This window comes from Paramormyrops kingsleyae, chromosome 1 (assembly GCF_048594095.1).
Source record: "Paramormyrops kingsleyae isolate MSU_618 chromosome 1, PKINGS_0.4, whole genome shotgun sequence".
In the NCBI taxonomy this organism is placed as follows: Eukaryota; Metazoa; Chordata; class Actinopteri; order Osteoglossiformes; family Mormyridae; genus Paramormyrops; species Paramormyrops kingsleyae.
Window position 1 is genome coordinate 69826554 of NC_132797.1, and position 22437 is coordinate 69848990.

Here is a 22437-nt window from a genome sequence, read left to right on the forward strand (position 1 = left end):
CTTAGGTTTTATTATTATTATTATTGTTATTATTATTATTAACTACAAGGGTGAAGGACATGTGAATTTACCTTGGAGCCTCTTCCACCACCTTCTGATTGCGCCTCTGAATGGAGCATTCCCTCTCATTTAGCCACAGGGCATTGCCGTGCTTGTCAGCTAGAACCTTGAGTGACAACACAGAAGTTCTTATTTTTCAACTGTACGTGCAACCAAATCCTCTGACATCCAGCAGAGGATGTGGACAGAGATAGATGCATCAGCAAGCAATGCTGCTTCATAAGCATATTTATGGGTCAGTATAATTTTGAGTCTTGTTTATAGAGAGAGAAAAAAATGACCACGGAAATAAGATGTGGCTCATGATATATGCTGCTCCTGTAAGACTTACAGATCCATATGCTAATACCTGAGACTAATTAGAGTGCGATATTTTGAAGACTGACATTGATCCAGGTACAATGCACAAGGCTTGGACGGTATACCACAGTATTTTGGGCCAAGATTTTAAAAATACCGTCAAAATCTCATATACCGAGGTATGTCTTCAGTAGTGATGGAAAGGTACGAAAACATCACAGTTATAGTGACCAACATTATCACGGTCATCAATATTATTGCTGTTCGTTTACAAAGTGCTGAAAGTGTTCAGAAAGTACTGATATACAAACTGAAATCATTTCATCATGTTTTACATCGAAAAACCACACATAAAATTAGCAGCACTGTGCACTTTGTTTGCATGAACAATAAAAAAATGACATAGCCAATTCCTTATGTAAACATATAAAAACCATATGAAATGTGCATTAAGATTAAAAATCTCCAGAGTGTTGTTACTGGCTGCACGCCACGCCTGCACACCTGCGTCTGGGAGACAGTAGCTAACTTTGGTTGATGCTAGATGGCATTTAACACGGGTTTTTCAACATGCGGTAATCAACCACAATCCATATGATGATTGAAATTTGAAACAGTACTATTAACAGTCAGGAATTTTACCATGGTTTACCGTGAAACCGTTTACCGTTTAATCCATAGTCTGGACAGTGTGATGGGACGAAAAATTACGTACCACCCAAGCCTATGATGCACTATAAACAATGCCAGTTAATTAGCACGACCTGTATTTCAATTTATACCGTACAGACTCTGATATTCCGAGGAAGTCGCCATTTCCAATTAGTTATATATTTCATGCTTCATCACTGGCAAAAACTGTCAGACCGCGGGGACAACTTTCGACTTTGATTGCAAACAAGCTGTGGCAATTACATCACCAGGATTTATGGGGGAGGACAGGATGGGTCCAAGGATGGGGACTGACCCTTGGCAGGCCAGCAGGCTACCTTGCCAGCAGCACCAGAATAGACTGGAGCTCACTGGTGGGCAGAACTCCTGTGTGTCACACGGGGTCATGGGTCTGCCTGCCGCTCCGGCACACCAACAAATGCGCCTCTCCTTTGCTCCTGGGTCCCACAACTGCCTCACGTGGAGACGCCACTTGCTCATAAATAATAAATACAGCACTGCAGGCATCCATTCTAATATGAAAGTCTGCCTCATTGTTACAGCGATGCATGCGACGATGGCTTCCGGGGGGCGTGGAAAGCGGCAACAGGACTCGAGTGCCAAAGCGAGACACCGCCGCTTAGCCACAGAGCATGAACCTCGACGGTGCGCCTCTCATTTACATCCCTAAAATATGCATGGTTAAGGTTGGCTAAGCCAGACATTGCGGCTCGTAAAAGGCAAAGCTAAAGGATTCCCATCGCAACGCTCGTATTGCTAGCAGCCGCCCTGCAGGATATGCTCTGGTTTCAGAGGAGAAGCTGGCTGGAGAAGGTGCCTCGGTGACTCACAAAAGCTCGGCTGATTGACAAGAGCTGGAAGTAAACAAGGATATATGAGTCCACCAAGAAAAACTTACGGATTTCAAAAAGCGTCCAAATATATACAGGTCTGCAAAGCCAAAGCAGCCTGTTTAAAAATGCTCCAATGATGTGGCAATCAATACGAGCATGACCACACCTACACAAGGGAGTCTACAGTGATACCAGAGATCTGAAGCTACTTCCTTCAAAGGCCCAGTCACCAATTGTGTCCATTGTTTACATGACACCTACAATCTACATACAACAGACGCACAATTATACAATGCATATAAGAGGAGCTTACAAGACGTAAGGCCACAAATACTGCTATTGGTGCATGAGGATAGCTGGCATGGACGAATCCTAGCGCAGAAATGTAAAGATAAACAATAATGAAGCAGCATCGTTCCAGGTGGAGGACTGGTCTCACCTGTATTTCTATGTGCCGTGGGTTATCTATGAACTTCTCAATAAGGAGTCGGTCATCACCAAAACTTGAAGCGGCTTCTTGCGATGAAAAGCGAAATCCTTCCCTGAAAAGGAACAGGGGGTGAAATTGTCGGGAGAAAAAACAATTTAGTATTTGCACTTCCGCTTATAACTATAACCATCTACACAAAACGTCTGTGGAATTCAGCTCTCAAGTATTTTTCTGATTGTTATGGTTATTCCTTGACAAAACATTTTCCAAGATTTACTTCAAGATTAACTCCAAGTGGAATTGCAATACATGATTAATATTGTTCCTCAAAGTTGATATTTATTGAAAGAAAGAAAAAACAAACAGGTGGAATTTAAGCAAAGTTTAGCAAAACCTGCAATAACACTGGACCCCTGCACATCTTATTTCAACACTTACTATACTGAAGACCTTTAACACAAGTTCTTAAAAAAATACATAGCCTCTCTCCTCCCACCATCAATAGAAAAACATTTTAAAAACTACAAAACGATTACAAAAAATGTCTAAGACCAACAAATATGGATATTGTGCAAAGAAATCAAGTTTTATTAATTCAGTACTTTACAGATTTTATCCACAATAGGTGCGATTAACTGAAAACCATTAAAACATATATTACAAACAAAAAAAATTCTACTCTATAAGCATATATTTCTAACAGTTTTATTCCACAAACCTAAGTAAAATTAGCCTATTCTGAACAGGCAGACCTTTCCTAATTGAATACTTTTGAAAGTTTTACCAAGGAAATATATATTTTTTTCTATTACTCTGTCCCATGGAATAAATTCACACTTTGATTTGTTAAAGAAAAAAAAGGAAATGTTAATACAGGTCACAGTTCTCAGAAATGTTAATCTGTAAATGCATCCATATTTGAGAGAGGAAAAGGGGAAAGTTGCAATTAAACTGTCATTCTACCAGGTGCATCAGATACCACAAAATCGAAACACAATGTTTATTTAACAATATATTATAATACACATGACATTATTTCTGTAGCTTAATGGAAGCTGATAAAAGATCTCAAACTCCTTTATTAATAACGAAACAGCAGCACCTGTTAATGCACTTCTCCCTCCACAACTATAATTCTTTTTATGTCCCTACTATACAGCTCGATTTTAGGTGAAGGAGTCTCGTAACAAATCTAATGTGCTCACCGCTAAATACCGAATGCATATGGGACAGATAAACATCAAGATACAAATTGAAAAGTCGCGTGGCTAAGGGATACTTGTGAGTGAACGGGGGCCTGCTTGGTTTTGAAGACCTCTGCTCGGCTCTCAGCGACTTGACAAAGGCAGGCTGGCCGTCTGGCACCGGCAGCCCTGTCGAGCAGCGACGGTGGCACCCCCCCCCCCCCCCGCCCCCTGTAATGAATCAGCTGGGTCCTCTGTTAGCATTAGCATGGCGGAAAGTGAGGGGGGAACTTAACCATGACTGCAGGTCATTATCTGTTCAAAAGGCAAACTCCCGTCAACAAGGTCTCCCTGCCTGCAGTTCCCCTCTTATCGATCCCGCATATTTACATTTGCAGGGGTTCTGCTGAAATATCCAATTAGGTTAATTTAGAACAGCTACAATTCCCGAGAACTTTATCCATTCAGTCTACAGATAACTAACCTAATTAAGACTGGCCTCTCCTCTTAAGCCCTGCTGAATTTGCAAATTAAAAATGCAGCCAGAGATTAGATAAGATAGCAAATGCAAACAGGGATGACTTCAACCCCCTTTAAAATGCCGATAAACATGCACAACTGTTCCAGCATATCAATAAACTCGGTCACTCTGCCCGCAATCTACTGTGAAAACACTAATGGCTAAGTAAAATTTTAAAGAAGGGGAGAGGTTGTGAGTAAATAGTAAAGGTGTTGAGAAACAAGACCATCTGGAAGAGCAGCCTCTGTATCTAAATAGTCACAAACAGGGGTGAATTGCATTGTGGTGATTTCCAGCCACATGTGAAGAAACACGTTGTGTTTGGTCTGACGGCACCCTCTCCTGCAGCGTAAACATAAACAGCACACCTGCTGAGCCACGTTTACTCCAGTCATCTGCTCGATCTGGCCCTCTGGACCACCCCAACTCTCCCCAACATTTCCTTTGAACTTTTCCCTTTTTTAAAGGTGGGGGGTTGAGGATGAAATTTAAATCAATGACCACCAGTGTCCCTCCGGTGACTCCTCAGCTGGCCGGTCTATCGGGATATCCAAGGCACACAGGTCCAAAACAAAGACAGATCTTAGTCTCCGCCAAACAAAAGGTGGCATAAGAAAGATTATACATTCTGTGTAATATCACATCGCCAAAACAAACATCAAATAACTGATGATCAATTTGTACCCAGAGAGGTACGATTCTTTTGATGACAGATGATGTTTGTGATGATGAGTATACAATTCCTGAACATCTAAATGTTAAAAGATTTTAAAGTGACATTATATGTAATATTAAAATATAGAATATATATAAGAATTGAGCGTGCATTCAGTCACAAAATTATACGATTAAAAACAAGCCGACTCCAGCCTGCAGTTACCAACACCTGAAGCAACAAGTTTAACTAAACCAGGAACAGCAACAGCATCAAATGGGCTTTACAAGCCAGTGTGGTGGACAACTCTTTATTTGTCTTTAATCCACCCAAAAAGTCCCCCCCCAGTAAACAGTGGGCACCCTGTACCCAATCTCTCTGGGCTGACAATCATCAACACCTTTGATGCAGGGTGGAAAAGCACACGGTTGAATTTTGGACAGGGTCTCACCTGGTTTCTTCATCATTCCAGGCGATCCTCATGCCTTTCCCCCCGCCACCTGCTGACGCCTTGATCATGACGGGGTAGCCTGTCAGTGGGGAACAATTAGACACAAGTTCAAGCTTTGATCATTTGGTCATGTGAACATGACAACTAACCATATGTCCAATATAATACCAGAGACAACTACAAAAAAAAAAATCCAAATACACATTTTTTTTTTTTTTTGCAAAAAAAAAGGAAAAGGATAAGAGCAGAAAGGCAGATTGTGCATTTTAATTTGGAAGCAAGACCTTTTGCTATTACTGCGTAAACATATTTTAGCATTTAGAGGCACTTTTTGTCGCACACAAAAACCCAATAACGTGCAACATGCCAATACATTTCAAAAACTGAACAAAATTGAAGGTGCACACAGCTTTTGACATTGTGAAATATGACATTTTGCACATTATATTAATGGACAAATAGAACCACTTCTACTGACATTAAAACTGGAATGACGACTGGAAGAAGTAGAATGTTGGAAAAACAAGCGATCCGGGGGGAGACGCGTCTGACGGACGCTCCCTGACAAAGCGGGTGGGTGCAGCGCAGACACAGTTGAGGCTTACCGATTTCCCCCGCAATCCTGACCGCTTCTTCTGCATCCTGCAGAAAGAGAAAACAGAACACAGCATTACCCCCCAACTGCACCAGCAGCCAAACTGTCCTACATGGAACTCCCTTGCATTTACAGCCCCATGAGCCTCGACTGGAGCAAAGGAATATTAATAGCATAATACGAGAATTTCTTAGTGTTTATAATCTCAGTAATGACCTAAGAATCAGACAAGGTTGTAATGCTGAGAATTACCAGTAATAACTATGTTCTGGAGTCTAAATGGGATTTTTTTTTCCTCTCAGTGTTGATATTTCCAGATAAAAATGCATGAATTCTTTTCCTATGTGGGGGAGTGGAAGAGATTAGCTGTCTTGTCCAGGAGACAACCTGAAGCATTTTCCACAAACTTGCAGTAGGGGGAGCACCTCCTCTATTGTTTTCTCCAGATCATTCCAATCCCTAAAACAAACAACTGCAGGCAGGGTAGGCTGAAGCAGGATGGGTCAAATCACCATGCTAAGAAAACATATCATATCACACGGCTCTCGAGAAATAAATCTTCGCATTTATTATACTTTAAATGTAATTTAATAATGTATTCCTTTCCAGATCATCACACCACCCATCTGTCTATATTTCACAAAATAAGCATTGCTCTTCAGACAAAATCACTACACTATCAACTAAAATAATTAATACAGACATTGTTTTATGTCATAATTCAGATATTTGAAAGATGTAATTTCTCGCTCAGAAACATGTCTAAAATATATCCATCGTCATAAAAAAATTACATGAGCTTTTATACAATGAAGCCAATTCAAAGTGATTAAATGACAGCCTTTTTCCTAAACAAAGCCAATCGCTTCTGTTAAAACTAATGCCTAGCAACTGTCAGTTGTTTAAGTATGTCAAACAATCGATCCCGGAGTCAAAACATTAAAATGAAATTTGATAGGCTTTAAAACATTCAGCACAAGACCTCCTACAAGCTACGACAGCTCAAGGGATTTTCTGTTTGGCTCGTTCATTTAAAACCTGCTTTCTGCCCCCCTATATTTCATGTAGCTGTCCAATACAAGACTGAGGAGGCGGGTGGGGGGGGGGGTGGTATTGCAACACTCAGCACTCAGAAAACACACAAATAAAGCAAAATTTTACAGGGATGATCCAAGTTAGCTGGTAGAAATGTAATTACCTTTTTAAAAATTCCCCGTAACATACGTACATTCCATCATTGTCATTAATACTATCACCATTATTACTACTACTACTATTGTTGTTGTTACATTCTATTTTGTATACACATATAATGTTTAACAGGGATGTAGGACAATGGACGAGATAGAAAATTTGTGTGGAAGGCCAGGTCAGCTCTTTTACATCCAGAGACTCTCTTTGCAGACATAAACACACAGACGGAGGTTTATAAGCATGATTCCACACAGTGGACAATCCAAGCATGGCTTTTGTTCCCATATGTGCAGGTTATGCAAGAATACTTGTCCTTAATAGCCACTCAGTCAGGAAGTGTTAAATCTGCCAAATGCAGACAATCAGGTCTCACACAGAATGAAGGAGGAGTTCTGACCACTAGAGCCATGCTATTCAAGGATGGTTACAGGTTTTTCTTTATTCCTTGCCAATCATAGCTTAATTCGCAGACCTGCAAAGAGCAGGCATAAATAGAGCACTTCATTCCCTGATTGCTCACCTATTGAATCCCAGACGACGGCACCTTTTCTCAAGCTTCCCAAACAGGAAATTCCCAAAGCAAGCATAGTCCTATAGTCTGACCACTTGTCCCATGAAATCCAATCAACAAATCAAAAAATTCAAAACGTACTCAACTAACCTCGGAATCATATCATATTTCCATTTATGATAATTGATAAATTTAGAGGCCATCATAATTTCAGCATTATACTGTAAGAGGTAAGACACCTGCAATAGTCTCAGGCTAACAAGATAACGTTAAGACTGCCTACGTTAATTTCCAGTGATAAGGATTTTTTTTTTCCCTGGGGAAAAATGCACGTCTAAACTGCTAACATAATATTAGCTAACAACAGAATGACAGAATTAACGAAAGAGTTTATTTACATTAATTTCCTGTCATCCACAGAAGAATAAAAAAAAAAACAATGAAGACAAAATTGAGAGATGGTAATGATTGTGAAATACATAACTTTGGTTTTCTTTATACATCAAAACATTTATGGGCATCTATTGTATAGATGCAAAGAAATAAGTATTCATTCAAAACAGTCAAAGAAAAACTAGGATGAAAATGTCATAGTTATTGCATAAGCTAATAATGCATGATCTAATCTTAAGCCATTTTAAACTGCTAAACTGTAGATGTGAATTAAAAAAAAAATCACACTCTCACTTGACTGACTTAGTGTCTTGTCATCACACTGACAGTGCCTGCTCTTTTCACCAATGATGGATGCAGGTGACTTACAATCAGCAATGTACATACGTGTGCTCCGCAACAGCTAACAGAGTCGCCTCACCTTCACCACCCCATCAAAGCCGGGAATAGTGTTGACCTTGGCTTTCTTGGCAATTAATTTGCTCTCAATCTTGTCTCCCATGGCTTGAATAGCGTGTGTGTCTGGTCCAATGAAGGTGACACCTTCTGCTGCCTGTGGAGATAATAAAGGCCTTAACTTTACAGCTCTTGAATCAATCGCCATTGAGCATTGACACGAAGACACACAATTATACTTTTGATAGTCATAGTTACCATATTTTTGTTGAGAAAAAAAAAAAATCACAGTTAAACAACTCTGACTTCTTAATTTCATTTTCTGTGTGGTTGAGTCTTGCATTGTATTTTATACTTAACTTAGAAATTAAGTGGTTGGTTATGACACTAGTTCATCACCACTACACACCTTAGCATCTTAGCTGTAAAGTGAAAGGGACTAATGGGCAAATCATTTAAGAAACATTTCTAAGGTTCTGCTCATTACTTGCACAGTCATTTGCAGCAATTCTTGGTGGCTTAGAGATGAAGTATGCAAAGAGGTAATATTATAAGATAACCCTCTATGAAGGCACATAAACTGTGAAAATACACAGAGTTCTCTGTTATCCGCAGGATGCGGTGATACCACTTCCTGTTTGTTGCAGTGATGCCTCGGGCAAAAACCTCTATATATGTTGGAGATGTAAACTATCCCATATATTTATATGACAAAGAGAACGACACTTCAAAAGACCCTCTGTTAACTATAGAATTCCACAGAATAGTTCATTATAAATAATAGGACAAGCCCATACAACACTGGCAACAGTACTCGGGCTACATTAAGACTACGTAAAAGTACAAATATTTCTAAAAGCTCAACTGATGGGAAGATAATCAGGAACAACCCCTTAAAGACAAAGAATCCGCGATTACTGACGTGGACTCACTTTCACCTACAAGTTGTTTACGACAAACAAAAAAAGTACATAGTGATCAGGAGATAGTTGCGCAATGTTCATCAATAGTAACGTTTAAGTTTGACAAAACGGTGGCTCCAAGTTTGTGTGCTTGTATCAAGCAAATAATTCAGATGTCAAGGAATAACCTCCCCCCCCCCACCCCCAAGACCTCACCTATTGCCTCATTCAGGCCTGATCCTTTGCATAATAAAAGAAAACCTGTGGAACTAATCCTCACAAATCTTTTCTGCTTTTTTTTTTTCTTTCCACATACCTTCAGGCAACGCAGGACACAAAATGCTTCATTTGCATCTTTAAACTGTACAAACTGTGAAAAAGCCCTTTTAGCTGCAAATGTAATTACATCTCCATTTCCAGAGGAGAACAGAAGGTTAAATAGCCCACTCAGATTCATAGTAACTCATCTCTATTCCTGCACCTTCGCTTGCACAATGGGCAAGGAATGCGAATGGCCAGGCAGCCAACCTTACCGCTTCGGGGTAGTTGGATTCGGCAGTGGAAATGGATGTAGCTGTTGATTATGCACTGATTAAGGGCCACTAACACAAACAACTACACTTACTTCACCCTGACAAATCCTCCCTGCCCCCAGTGGGGGTAGGGGTCACAAGAATGACTGAATCAAGGCAGTAGGGATCTTCTTGAGGTAAAAGTGACACTGAGACTGAACCTAGACTGCCCTGTAATAAAGGCAGTAAAGCTATTATATGGAGCCTTAGTTTGAATCAAACAACATTCAAATTAGACGACTTTGAGTTATAATTAGCCTTTTCCCAGTACATGTTCACTAGCTTTCCCCTTTTCATCTTAGTCAAATTACATTACGGAAGCTGTGTAATAGAGGTCAATATACATCTGGTTAATTTTGCCCTCAAAAACGTATTATGTAACGAGCCACGGAATATAAAGAAACAATAAGAAACAAATGACCTTATCTGCTGTCTTTCTGTGTATTCTGTGTATCTGCCATTCACCATTTTCGCTCAGTGTTCCCGTGAATTAACACAATTACTTGAAAGTGGCAACGATGATTCATGACACATTTCAGACCAATACAACAGCTCATCACTTCACAGAAGTCACAGAATCAATAGGAAATGAGTATCCCCAAAAAAAAAAATGTTAAGATCAGGCTACTGCAGCCTACAGTCATGGTGCTGTCATTTTGTTTGGGAAGAAAATATCACATGCATGAAGTTGTAATAGACTACAAGTAAAAGCACAAGCATGGCCTTAAATTATCATATTCCATTTGTCAGTATTTAACTCTTCTATTCCATGTTTCCAGCAATAATCTCTCAAAAGTTTACACACTTCATTTCTCTCTGTGTTGTACTGCAACCTATGAGAATGAAGGAAGTCCATTGGCGTGTGGAGCTCACTTCCAACCCTAATGGAAACACCTCCACTTCCACTACAGCTAGAAATTACAAATGAACTTTTTGAGGGTTCCATCTCCATGGCAACGGGTTACAGTGTTGATGATATTGCCTTCATAGTCAACGAGATTTCAGCATATCAGGATGCAGATTGCTCCTCCATGGGTTGTTACAAAGGGTATATTTAACACATATCTAGTGGAGAGATGAAACACAGATGGGCATCTACTATACCATCTTTTAAAAACCTTTATTCAGAATATCATGTTACTGTTACAGTGGAAGCAGATTACTGCTGTTTTGTCTTGCAATATGACACTGGCTATAGAGCATTCGAGGGAATAACACATTCTCAGGTCAGGTTCTCCATGAGAAGCATTAAACACAAAACGGACAAACAAGCATTAACAAAAGTAATGACTGACCATGCAGATCAGATAAAGGGGGGAAAAATGAATGCACTTGTTAACAGCCTGTTGTAACTCAATTCAATAAATTACTAGGATATTTTGTTCTTTAAAAAGAAAAAGTAATTACACATTTCAGAATACGTCATGGCTGAAGCAAAAAACACCCTTCCCATTCGGAAGTAAACAAGTCGCTCATTAAGATGCTAATTTTCCCAGCAGGAATGTTGAAATGTTTTCCCAGCGGTATGTTTTCTGCGCTCTCTCTGCGTTTCAGGCAACAGAAATGTTTAAAAACGTGCCATTCGGCGGCCCTATTCCGCCACGGCGGCTGCGGCTCACCCGCGAGAGCCCACAAGAGGGTCAGTGTGCGGGGCGGTGGCGGCCCAGTTGAGGCAGGACGTGTTTAACATGTCGGTGCCGCTGTAGAACACGCGCCTGAAGAGAGCGCCGACCCCGTGCCTTTGCCGCGCTCTCCTGTCGCCCGCGTGAATCCCCTCCGTGCTGGAGGACAAGGCCGACAGGTGACCGTAAACAATTAATCAACATTTTGACACGGCTCCATCTGCTGGGGCCAACAGGGACTGGAGGGGAGTCAGTCACTCTGCAGACACTCCTCGGGCCTCACACAGGGAAGCGTGCGGCACGCCAGCAGCAGAAAGCACAGATCACCTTTTACCAGCCTCTGTTAAACAGAGTTATGTCAGGGCGAGATGCACGGCGGGTCAGCTTTCAAGCTCAAAGTTCAGTCCAGTTCAGTCGGAAATGGGGAGTCGGTCAGAAAAAGCATTAAGGATCAGTCAGGATTCAACCCTGTTATTTATAATTATTGTGGGGGGGAGGACATCAAACTGTTCTGTCATATTTCTGAACTTTAAGAGTTGATATCTTCAGACACTGAGCATGAAATGAGGCATCATATTTGGAGGAAGATTTTAATTTTTTGTATTTTGTAAAATTACAATAAGTAAACATAATAGAAATCCATGATAATAATAAAAAAAATACAGAATGGTTAGAAGAAATCAATATTTTGAGCATCCTATAAGCTTTAACTTGTGTGTTTTCATTCCCTTTCAGGCGAATATGGCAAATGGGTAAATGCACTTTAAAGATATTCCCGTCATATAAAGCAGACTAATTTGGAAAATGTGCAATGCTTGACATCCCGCCCAGAGTGTTCCACGACTTTGCGCCTTATGCAGCCTGTGACAGGCTCCAGACCCAGAACCCCCAGCCCCCCGCCCCCCCCCCCCCCCAAAAAAAAAAAAAAAGATTAAAATGACTGGTTCGATGGCTGCATGGATGGATATATGAATGTATTGATTTTAAGACTGTCTCCAATTTTTGCACGTGGTATAAAGAGGAAACGTGTTCAGTTTAATACCATACACTAAAAATGAGTCCTCATTTTGACTGTACCCTCATCATTGGGGCAAACCATCTTTTAGTACCAATGGGATGACATTGACATTTTAATAAGCACCGCACTGAGTAACGTGGCTGTGAGAATGAGTGTCACGCCCACCGGCAGCTGATTGTTCCACAGGACAAGGACAATACGAAGTAGTGACATTCGGAGCAGTGATGTGCCCCTTACAGCAGGAGTTGGGATAAGCTGTGACTGCAGCCATCCATCACAGGGGACCAACAATGACGCTGGGCCACTGCTTTTCTGACATGCAAGCGCACGGACACACAAAAAAAAAAAACCTCCAGTGAAACAGCCATGTGATCTAGTAGTTGGTACATGACAAATGCACCCACCATTTTCTCGGAGAAAAACAAAAAAAAACTAAAAAAGCACATCACATGCCTGCAAACTGCTATCGCCACTCTCTAGGGATCCCAGAAAATAAATACAAGCCCAGAAGCAAATATTCACCAGGATCCCAGTCATCTGATCCTGGAGAGCAGCGTCAGAGCCTCGGCTTCCATGGAGTCATTACATCAAAATGAGAGACAGGCGACCCATCGACGGGGCAGAGCAATCCGGGGCAGGGGCATCGTTTCCCTGGCAGGACTCAAGGTGCCACGCTTCCATAATGCGGGAGGGCACAGGGTGCCAGAGACAACAGGCCATTCTTAAAGTCGAATTAAAACTATAAAAGGACTCCGCTCAACGGATGTGTAAAAAATATATATTATAATAAATGATTGGGGTAGGGAGGGGGACTTCAAATGAATCCACCATATTTATGAACCTTAAAGGCAACAACAGCCCTGTCTGCTGGGAACTCTGGGACCAGTTTTGGACTGTCAGGAAAACTGTATGCAGAAACTTCCATTTTTTTTCGTCCATTTGCTCTGTGCTCTATGAAGCACCACAGAATGTTAGAACTGGGGACCACAGATTAAATACCCAGGAAAGAGAGTTACAATAAAACCTCGATTAGGAAGTAGTATGTTTATCTAGAAAAACAACCCACAGACATAGTACATGAGACACAATAATCAGCTATAACAATGAATGTAGACCAGGGGTGGCCAGTCTTATCCACAAAGGGTCGGTTTGTACGCAGGTTTTCGGGGTAACCTTTAGGTCAGCCGTTCGAACCCAGGTGTGAGGACTCTTCAAACAATCAGTCCTCTAATTAGTAATCTAATGAGGGAGGTGCAGTGAAAACCCAGATACCCAACGGCCTTTTATGGATAAGATTTCCGCCCCTGATCTGAAACTAGGCTCAGGCACAGACCATTAAAATAGCACTGATCACAAAGGGCTTTTATAAAACCGCTCGCCCACAAACAGACATGTGGACGCGGTTTATTATGGGCACTGGGAGATTGTTGGATGACCATGCATCCATCTTCCATAAGCAATTACCCAGGGTAAGCCTGTCCCAGGAAGCAGAGGGCAAGATGCAGGGGAGCACACCGTATTTCCAATGCCACTCCATCATAGAGCACCAGCGCATCCACACAGGCTCAGTGGGAAACAGGAAACGCTACAGGAGACCCACACAGACTGGGAGAACATGCAAACTCAATACACAGAGGCAGGGTTGGGAATGCGGTATTGCAATGTAAACCACCCAGCTAAAACCACAGCTCCTTCAGACCACCAGCAAGCCTACACTCAGTGGACAGTTCATTACTCTTGCTGGCTTGTTAACGGAGAGCCTCCTCCAAATGGCGGATCGTGTAACTGCGGTGGAGCACATACAGCACACAGACTGAGCTGGGAGGTTCAGCGACTGTTTGGCTAAGCATCAGGACGGCCAAGACGCCCGACCTAAGCGATTTCGGAAGCGGCGGCGGTGCCAGACGCGCTGGTTCCGGCCGGCGCAAAAACAGCCGCGCTCCTGCGATCTTCACGCAGTTTGTGGAGGACGTAAACTCGACGTGTCCGTGTGAAAATACCGTGTTAATGAAAGAGCTAAGACATGGACGACCAGACTCGTGAAAGCTCACAGAAAGACCACAAGTTCAAACTAAGAGCTCAGTACAGCAGTTTGGGAACTCCTTGCTCGCAGGACTGACCAGCCCTGTAAACACTAGCTGCAGGTCTGCCCAATTCAAATGGCACCTTCTAAGGGTTTCAACTAAAATTAGTTCCATTAAAATTCATTTAAGACTAAGTGAGTCTTGCAACTGAGCATTTTGTACAAGTTTTATTCCATCCCCCACAGGTATATGCATATGTACTGTTTTAACGTGCTATAGCGCAATTTCTTTAGACTACAAACCCTGTCATACACTGCATTCATCAAACTTGGTGGAAAAGCACTTTTCTCCTTCATTAATTCAATAATTCTTTAAACCAGTGACCCAGCGATTTTCCATTTGCGAGTGCTTTCCACAGTATTAATGGTTAGATAAACCTAATTTAACATAAAAGGTGAAAAAAAATGTCTGCCTAACAGATTAGAGAGGCTGCACAGAGGACAGGATGTGTGATGCACTGCTGAAAGACCATTACTTATGCATAAAAGATCGAGTCAGTGATCTAACAAAAAGCCAGTGTTGTGACTTTCGTCTTCTAAATTGTGCTATTTTACCGCAGACCATGAACAAATATTCGCCAAGCCACCCAGGCATGTAACCGCTGACATCCTTGATGTCGTTTACCTCCTCGCTTCGACACCAGATGATCTGACTTAAAATCACACGGGAAATAATAGGGTTTAGAAATGATTCATTTAGAAATCAGTGTATATTCTGCAAAACTACACATCCTCAATGCTTAATTTACTGGTCTCATTTGTTTAGAATCAAATCCCTCCAGCTGAGTCAGACGGTACACGGTACATCACCATGCATTCTCCATTAGCAAAATAAAATAAATTAAATGAAAGGACAGTACAACAGCTAGTACTGCTGCCTCAGGAGTGGGGGTTCGAATTCCACCCCCACACTGGGTTTTAATATTTTTTGCCTTTTGCCTGTAATGTATATTTAACCTTACTTTAGCAAACATGTCCAGGATATCAGAGAGAACTTGTGCTGTCACTGGCTGCTGAAACAGTGGTGGAAAACTCCAAATTTGGAGAAAAACGAGTGCAAAACACAGAGTGTGATTCATCCATTCTCTAACAGGACTGGGCGGTATATCGAATTTTTACCGTATATCGATATATTTTTAAAATGAGATATGGGGTAACGGAGTGGCCTTTATAGCAATACACTTTCATTGTGCATTAAAATTAGGATGCTATAAACGATCTTTAATAGAAACCAACAGTGTCCCTTCCTGGCTGAAACAACTCCACAGCTACAATAACTCCACAGCTACAATCGTGACGTTACACAGAATCCCAGAATTCATCGTTACGTCAACATTACGATGGTTGTTAATGGACTGTCAGTGTCTGTGTGTGTGTGTGTGTGTGTGTGTGCGTGTGTTTGTGTGTGTGTGCCATGCAATAGACTGGCTTTGTACCCCTGCTGTCTGGGATAGGCTGTAGGCTCCAGATGGATAAATAAACCATTCTGACAGACATCCTTCACAGGAGAGACAACCTTCACACAGCTGTAGCCAAGACAAAATCCCAAACAGTCAGTCTGCTAAAAAGCTCACTAATATACATTAATGTAACACTTCACAATAACTGATGAACTTTATACAATTAATGGATGCTAAGGGGATCAGAGATTTGTAAAAGCTTCATATATGTACACATCAAGTCGTAGCTGGGTAACCTTTAATAATGATCAACCCCCACCCCCGAAAAGGCGAGCATTCCATTAATCATGGTAAACATACATAAACAGGATGCAGTAACTAGGATTAAACAATGACAGAATGGCTTTCATCTATAAAAATGGCTTTTATCTATGTCTAACACACTTAATTTGATTAATAACACACCACACTGCAATGAGAAAGGTATTCAAAAAATCAAAGGTGATGATGGTAATTTTAAGGCAAAAAGTCTCAATAAACAGAACAGAAGCAGGGTTCCATAAATGCTACTACCAAGAACTGCTGGTTCCATGAAGATCATACGGCAATTTCCTGGGCCCAATATGATACAAAACCACATCACAACCACAAGTATGGATACGACTGTGTTAAATGCTAATATTCTGACACCCTAGACCTGTCGATTTTTCCCATTCATGACTTACACTTTATACTGCTCTGCATATCTGAATGCAGCAAAGCAATAAAGCACTTTTCTGAAGTTTCAAATGTTCTTATTTGAACAACAAGACACGAAACAAGAGTGCTAAAAGTCACCGACTGCAGAAACAAAGGCCAAAAGTTACACAGCTTAAGGAACATAAATGTGTAAAGAGGAACTGGGTTCCCATTAGACAAAAGTTGTGAATATTCAGCTCTTTCCTCCTACAGACCATAAACTCGCCACTTATGATAGCTAATTAAAGTGACGCTAAGTCTAAACGAAGCAAGGCTTCATATTCACTCAGAAACCTACATTCCATGGGTCATTTTCCCCCTTCAGTCGACTTGATATGCTTCAGTTTAATATTGCATAATATTGCATTTGGTTCTACTTATACTTCACTCATATATCGCTTTGTTTGGTTTTAGTTCCTCTGAATTGCTGTTCATGTCAGGAATTGGTGTTAGAGTGAGACCTGCACTTCAGTCACTGCTCTCCTTCCACTGCACTGCCTTATTGATTAAAAAATAAAATAAAAACTTGCCAATCCAAATTAACACCATGTCAGGAATCCATTCAAGCTAAAGAATATCTGCACGGCATGATGTCCCACGCGATTCATGGGCCTACCAGTCAACAAGTTGTTTTAATCACCAAGGAAATGCATACCTCATTATACCAGTGTTTACAAAAGGTCAACAGGCGGTACTGGTTTTAAATTAATATTTATGATATAATGCAATAATAATAATGTTATGCCGTGGATGTCTTTGTGGCAAATACAGGAAGAATACAATTATCACACCCGGGATATAACATTCAATACTTGCCAGCAAACGTAAAACTCTTATAACCAAAAGAATCATTATGATATTGTGACAAAACCAGATTGGCCAGTATGAGGTTCCAGGTTCTCCTATCCTATGCTTGCTGTGCTCATGCCCTCTCAGTTGGTACATGGGGAGATTTAAACTGGATTTAGGTCAGTAAAGAGAGCCAGCTTGTGGGTGATACCAAAGTAAGATTTTACACTCAGCTCATTTAGTTATGCGGTCAGCCAACACTTTAGAACAGTGTAACCATCTTACTGTTGCATGTTACAATCACACCTTCACCGTTTCTCACTGGATCCAACATGATGGTAACACCTTGCATGTCCTCAAACCATTAACGAAAAGGTTAGTGTCGCATAAAGAAATACTAGATATAACGAAATACAAAATCGTTGGGAAATACGTTTTCTTCATAAAGGTGACTTGAGTTCAGCTACACTGATCATTAAAATGTAAATGTCATGAAATCTTGAGAATATGTCCCAGAGAACGTCAGGCACGTTTTCTATGAAAGGACTCTGCCCAAGACTTACCTTACTCCTCATCAATTGCAAGGTAAATCAGGAAGATTCACACTTACCAGTCGACGAGCGAACTCTTTGTTTTCTGACAGGAATCCATAACCCGGATGCACCTTTAAAACAAAACATTTCTTTTACCATGACTTTGTAACACATCTAACCTGCTTGTACAAATGCAACAGCATCTTAGTAAGAGACTAGAATTTGAATTGTTATTACAGTGCAGCAAACAAACAAAAGTTGTTTCACATTATGCCAATGAAAAAAATTCAAAGGGAAAAACATAATACTTTTTCCGGTAAATAACTCAAATAATAAACAGGCCTGTGTTCACTTCTAAGCCATGGATGATTGTTTAGTGTTTCGTTCGAGTCTCTACATGGTGAGTATACTGCTGCTTCTAATCTGAAACTGGTGGATGAATTTTAATGCTGATCTGCCGGTTGCATTTCACCAGGTTATCATGACATCTAGCCTCAACTCAGTCAAGAGTTTGCGTCAGATCATTTGACGCTCTAACAAGAACAAGAAAAAAAAAAAGCTGTATAATCATAACTTACTACAGTAATTAATTACCTCAGCAATTAATTATTCCAAAGGCATTTTATTTTTCGATGCATTAACTGTGTGGATGTCTCATCTTAACTAATTTAAAATTCATCAGGAACATGAAAGCTCAGGACGGCAAAACTTCCAAACCATATTCCGCTATAATCTCAGTTCTCTCTTCTAATTCTCACACACTGAACCGCCCCCTGTGGAGTTTTTGTTTCTTGTTTCTAATGTACGCTTTCCAGAAAGCCCAGCTTTAAGATACACCCTATAATGGAAATAATGCAAATGTAGCCGCATTTACTGTTCCATTAATGCCTAAAACAAATATTTCTCTTAACATGGGGGGTTCTGGACAATGCAATTTTTATTTGTACATTACTGTTGTTATACAGGCAGGCGGCATGTATATGAACTGGGTTCCTGCGTTTTTTTGGCGACAAACACACAGAATGCAGATTTATCTCAGCTACCAGCCCAACGCAGCTATATAATAACGCACCACAAGATCTGACATTCAGCGAAGCGCCGGATTTCTACACTCTGTGGCATTGTTTTCCTTTTTTGTGTCCATATTTGGCTTCTCTTTCTCCCTTCCTCCCTGCCTCCCTCTCTCCCTCGTTCTCTCACTCCCCCCCCCCCCCCCCCTCCCACTCCCCTCAGTCTCGTTTTCCTGCAGTGGCTCAAATTTGGGCAGAGGCCAAAGATCCTCCCTGTTGTGAGAGCTGAATCCAGCGGCCACCTGCAGCAGCCGCCACCAGCGCCGCCAGACGCCGGCAGCCCCCTTTGATATCCGCGCTCCCGCAGCCCCGCTCACATTCGCACCCGGGCACCGAGAAAGCGCCTGCTAAAGTGGGATATCAAACAAGGTCTCCGGCTCTTTCTCTCCGTTTTTTGTCTCTTTTTTTCCCTTTTTTTCCAGGGTTTTGCATTTGGGGTATGTTTAAGCCGCTGCAGCAGCCAGACCCGGACCCTTTTCAGACTCACAGCTTGGGCTCCCGTCTGCTTGATGGCTTTCATGATAGCGTCCATGTTGAGGTAGCTTTTGTTGGTGGGAGCGGGGCCGACGCAGACGGCTTCGTCTGCCATCTTCACGTGCACCTATGAACATGAACGCAGAGGAGCCCACATTAAAAACGCAAAGCAATTTCAATTTTAAGCATTTAAAAAAAAAAAAATCATAAAAAAAACAGGAAAGATGCAATACATTATTAATAGTGTATTACTACATTTCAGTTCCCCGCCTTCCGCTTTCAATCCATGCCAATGCCAACAAGCAGACATTTGAGTGCTAATTAACAGCTCTAGGGTTACAGAGTAAGCAGCCTGACAATTATTTATTGTGTAAACAGAGCTTCCTTGAAAATGTTTTGTGTTTGGCGCCTCTTGTTTTGCGAACACACTGCGGCGGTAACACGATTTATAAACCACGACGGGCAACACGCAAACCCCGGTCACTGATGTCGCTCGTACACGCGTACCGAGGCGCCGACATTCGCGGGGGGCTAGAGGCCGGCACCCCAGGAGCACACAGATAATTACACGAATTGACTAAAAGGGATGCGATGAATATCCCTTCACAGCGTCAGATCAAATTAAAGCTGCTTCTTAAGAGTTTCATATGAATTTGCTATGGCAAGAAAACGAAATACATTCAGAAGAGCACTCCAGATCACGTATTTAAAGAGATTTCATTATTATTATTATTAATATTATTAATAATATCCTGGTTGTAATACGCTTTCTTTTAAATCTTTAGATACACAAACATAAAAGCTTTTTACAAAACCATATTTGTAGCCAGTCCAGCATGCTGTCACAGAGCTAAAGAGCAATTCAAGGCTTGTTATTTTATGACAACTGCCAGACCAGACCTTAAACTATTCCTAATAAGAGTGAGAGTATAAAGACAAGGCTGATAATAGGTCCCAACCTTGCTTTGTACACGCACACACACAGACACACACACACCTGAAGAGCATGTGGTGACAGAACTTCAGCTAATTATGTGACAGACAATTACACTCTGGGGAGACATTCCTGGGAATTACTATCAACAACTGGATCAACACTACGGTGAATGAGAGGTGTTTATGGGCCAGTTGTTCACCACTTTTCTTTTTAGAGAGGTGCCAAAACAAGTCACTGCCTCCAGTTTTTACACTTTTGAGGGAACAGGGAAAATGCCCAGCTGAAAGTTATACAGTGTAAATACTGCAGAGTAAATACTTCGGTTATTTCTAAGAATGGCAGTTAAAATCCAAACAGTTATTCAATAAGAGTCACAGCTCAATTTCACCAAGTCAAAAAACCTTCACCAGTCATAGTAAAACAACGTAACTAAGTCAACAAATAGGAAAAGCACCAGGTTTGATTTCCCTTTTCAGAAATTAACCATGTACACACATTGCTGCAGTACTAATGTATTTAAATGTACTATAATGTCTCTATTTCATTTTGCTTCAGATAATTAACCACAAACGTGAAGAAAATGATGTCAGGAATTCATGTTTGATTATTCAGACCTTTGGGGTTGCTTCACGTTACAGGGGAGAATGTAACTCGCATCAAGCAAATTGCATGATTAATTTTTCAAGTGGTTAATATTTTCTGAACCGTAAAAGAACACAAGGAACTTTCAAACAGCTGTCAGCCATGACCCTTCAATATCGTATTCTTCTAAACAACGAAGAGCTGCCTAAACTTTATTATGACACACAAAACCAAGCAAGTCATCTATTTCTTCTGTGCCATCATTTCACTTTTTTGATTATATTTATCAACAGGAGAGGCATAATTTATACCTAAAACCTATGCTTTTATGTACAACCAGATTTTCCCCATTTGGGATCAATAAAGTGTGTTTTTCTTTCTAGATGAATTTAATATCCCTCCCTGAAAGGCAGAACAAATACCAGAATCCTCACAATTTTTTAAACACTACCCTCGAAAAGTGGAAAAAGGCTACAGAATGTCTAAATAAAGTACTCAAGTAGTAGTATTACAAAAAGGTAACAATCTGGTATAAAAGTAAATCTTGTACAGAAACTGAAACTTCGTGAAATCGAATACATTTAGAGTCAACAAACAGAGAGTGCCAGCAGAGAGAAAACTTGTACGAAAAATCAAATTTGGTCAGAGACACCAAGTGGCAAAGAGCAAACAAATGTTTTATTATGTCACAGATAATCCTGTCTTTAGAGTATTTCAATAGGAGCACCAGGGAACCCAATATGTTGCATGTTATATCACAGTGAAGAATGAGTAAAGACACCTATCAATGTACCCAAGCAACAACGTGAATCTTCTTTTGACACACGAGATTCTGTAACATGATTCAGCTGCTATTTGACAGCTACATTTCACTTTACAAGAGAATAAGATAGAGATACAGTGTAAATACCAAGGTCCTTGGACAAGCAATACTGGTGGGGTGAGAGTAGTATGTTTATCGGTAATTAGATATGAAGTAGAGACAGACCTACCAAAGGTCTTCTCAACTTTCAGCCTTAATTTGTCAGTGTTTTTCAAGATCTCCTTTCGAAAACTATTAGCAGACGCTCATAAAAGCTACGGCATTTAACCCGCATAAATGCACTTCTCAAATTCAATGATTTCCAAACCAAAAAATGCGCAAATAAACAAATCCATAGTGATCCATTTGGTCTATCTGCTACTTTCATACCTATAAATATTCAGTGTTTCTCCAATGTACAGAGCACAATAACCGTGCAGGCACGTATTCTTCTTGAACATTCACATGAAAACTATTACTGTTTCTCACTTTGCATTGAGTGAAGCTTCATAATCTTCTCAAAGGCAAATCTTGTATTTACACAGTAACATTTTACTAGGCATGACAATCTAAAGAAGCAAGAGACTTGGAAAGCACCATTTTTATTTGCACATATTTTACAAAGAATACATTTTACTGAACCACAATTCCACCAGGCTTTCATGCTGAACTGATATGATCCCTATTCAATGTAAATTTGCATGGTTTTCAATTACATTAA

General features: G+C 40.8%; 1 protein-coding gene across 1 annotated transcript in view; it reads right to left on the bottom strand.

The window, feature by feature from the left end:
• The window catches only part of pcca (propionyl-CoA carboxylase subunit alpha), a 113118-nt gene that overhangs the window by 70995 nt on the left and 19686 nt on the right, over nucleotides 1-22437 (bottom strand). The window contains exons 6-12 of the mRNA XM_023822131.2: nucleotides 19409-19522; nucleotides 17929-17982; nucleotides 8220-8351; nucleotides 5711-5747; nucleotides 5106-5184; nucleotides 2305-2407; nucleotides 72-166 (exon numbers count right to left, since the gene is read on the bottom strand). Coding sequence (XP_023677899.1) covers nucleotides 72-166; nucleotides 2305-2407; nucleotides 5106-5184; nucleotides 5711-5747; nucleotides 8220-8351; nucleotides 17929-17982; nucleotides 19409-19522 — 614 coding nt within the window. The remainder of the gene's footprint in view (nucleotides 1-71; nucleotides 167-2304; nucleotides 2408-5105; nucleotides 5185-5710; nucleotides 5748-8219; nucleotides 8352-17928; nucleotides 17983-19408; nucleotides 19523-22437) is intronic.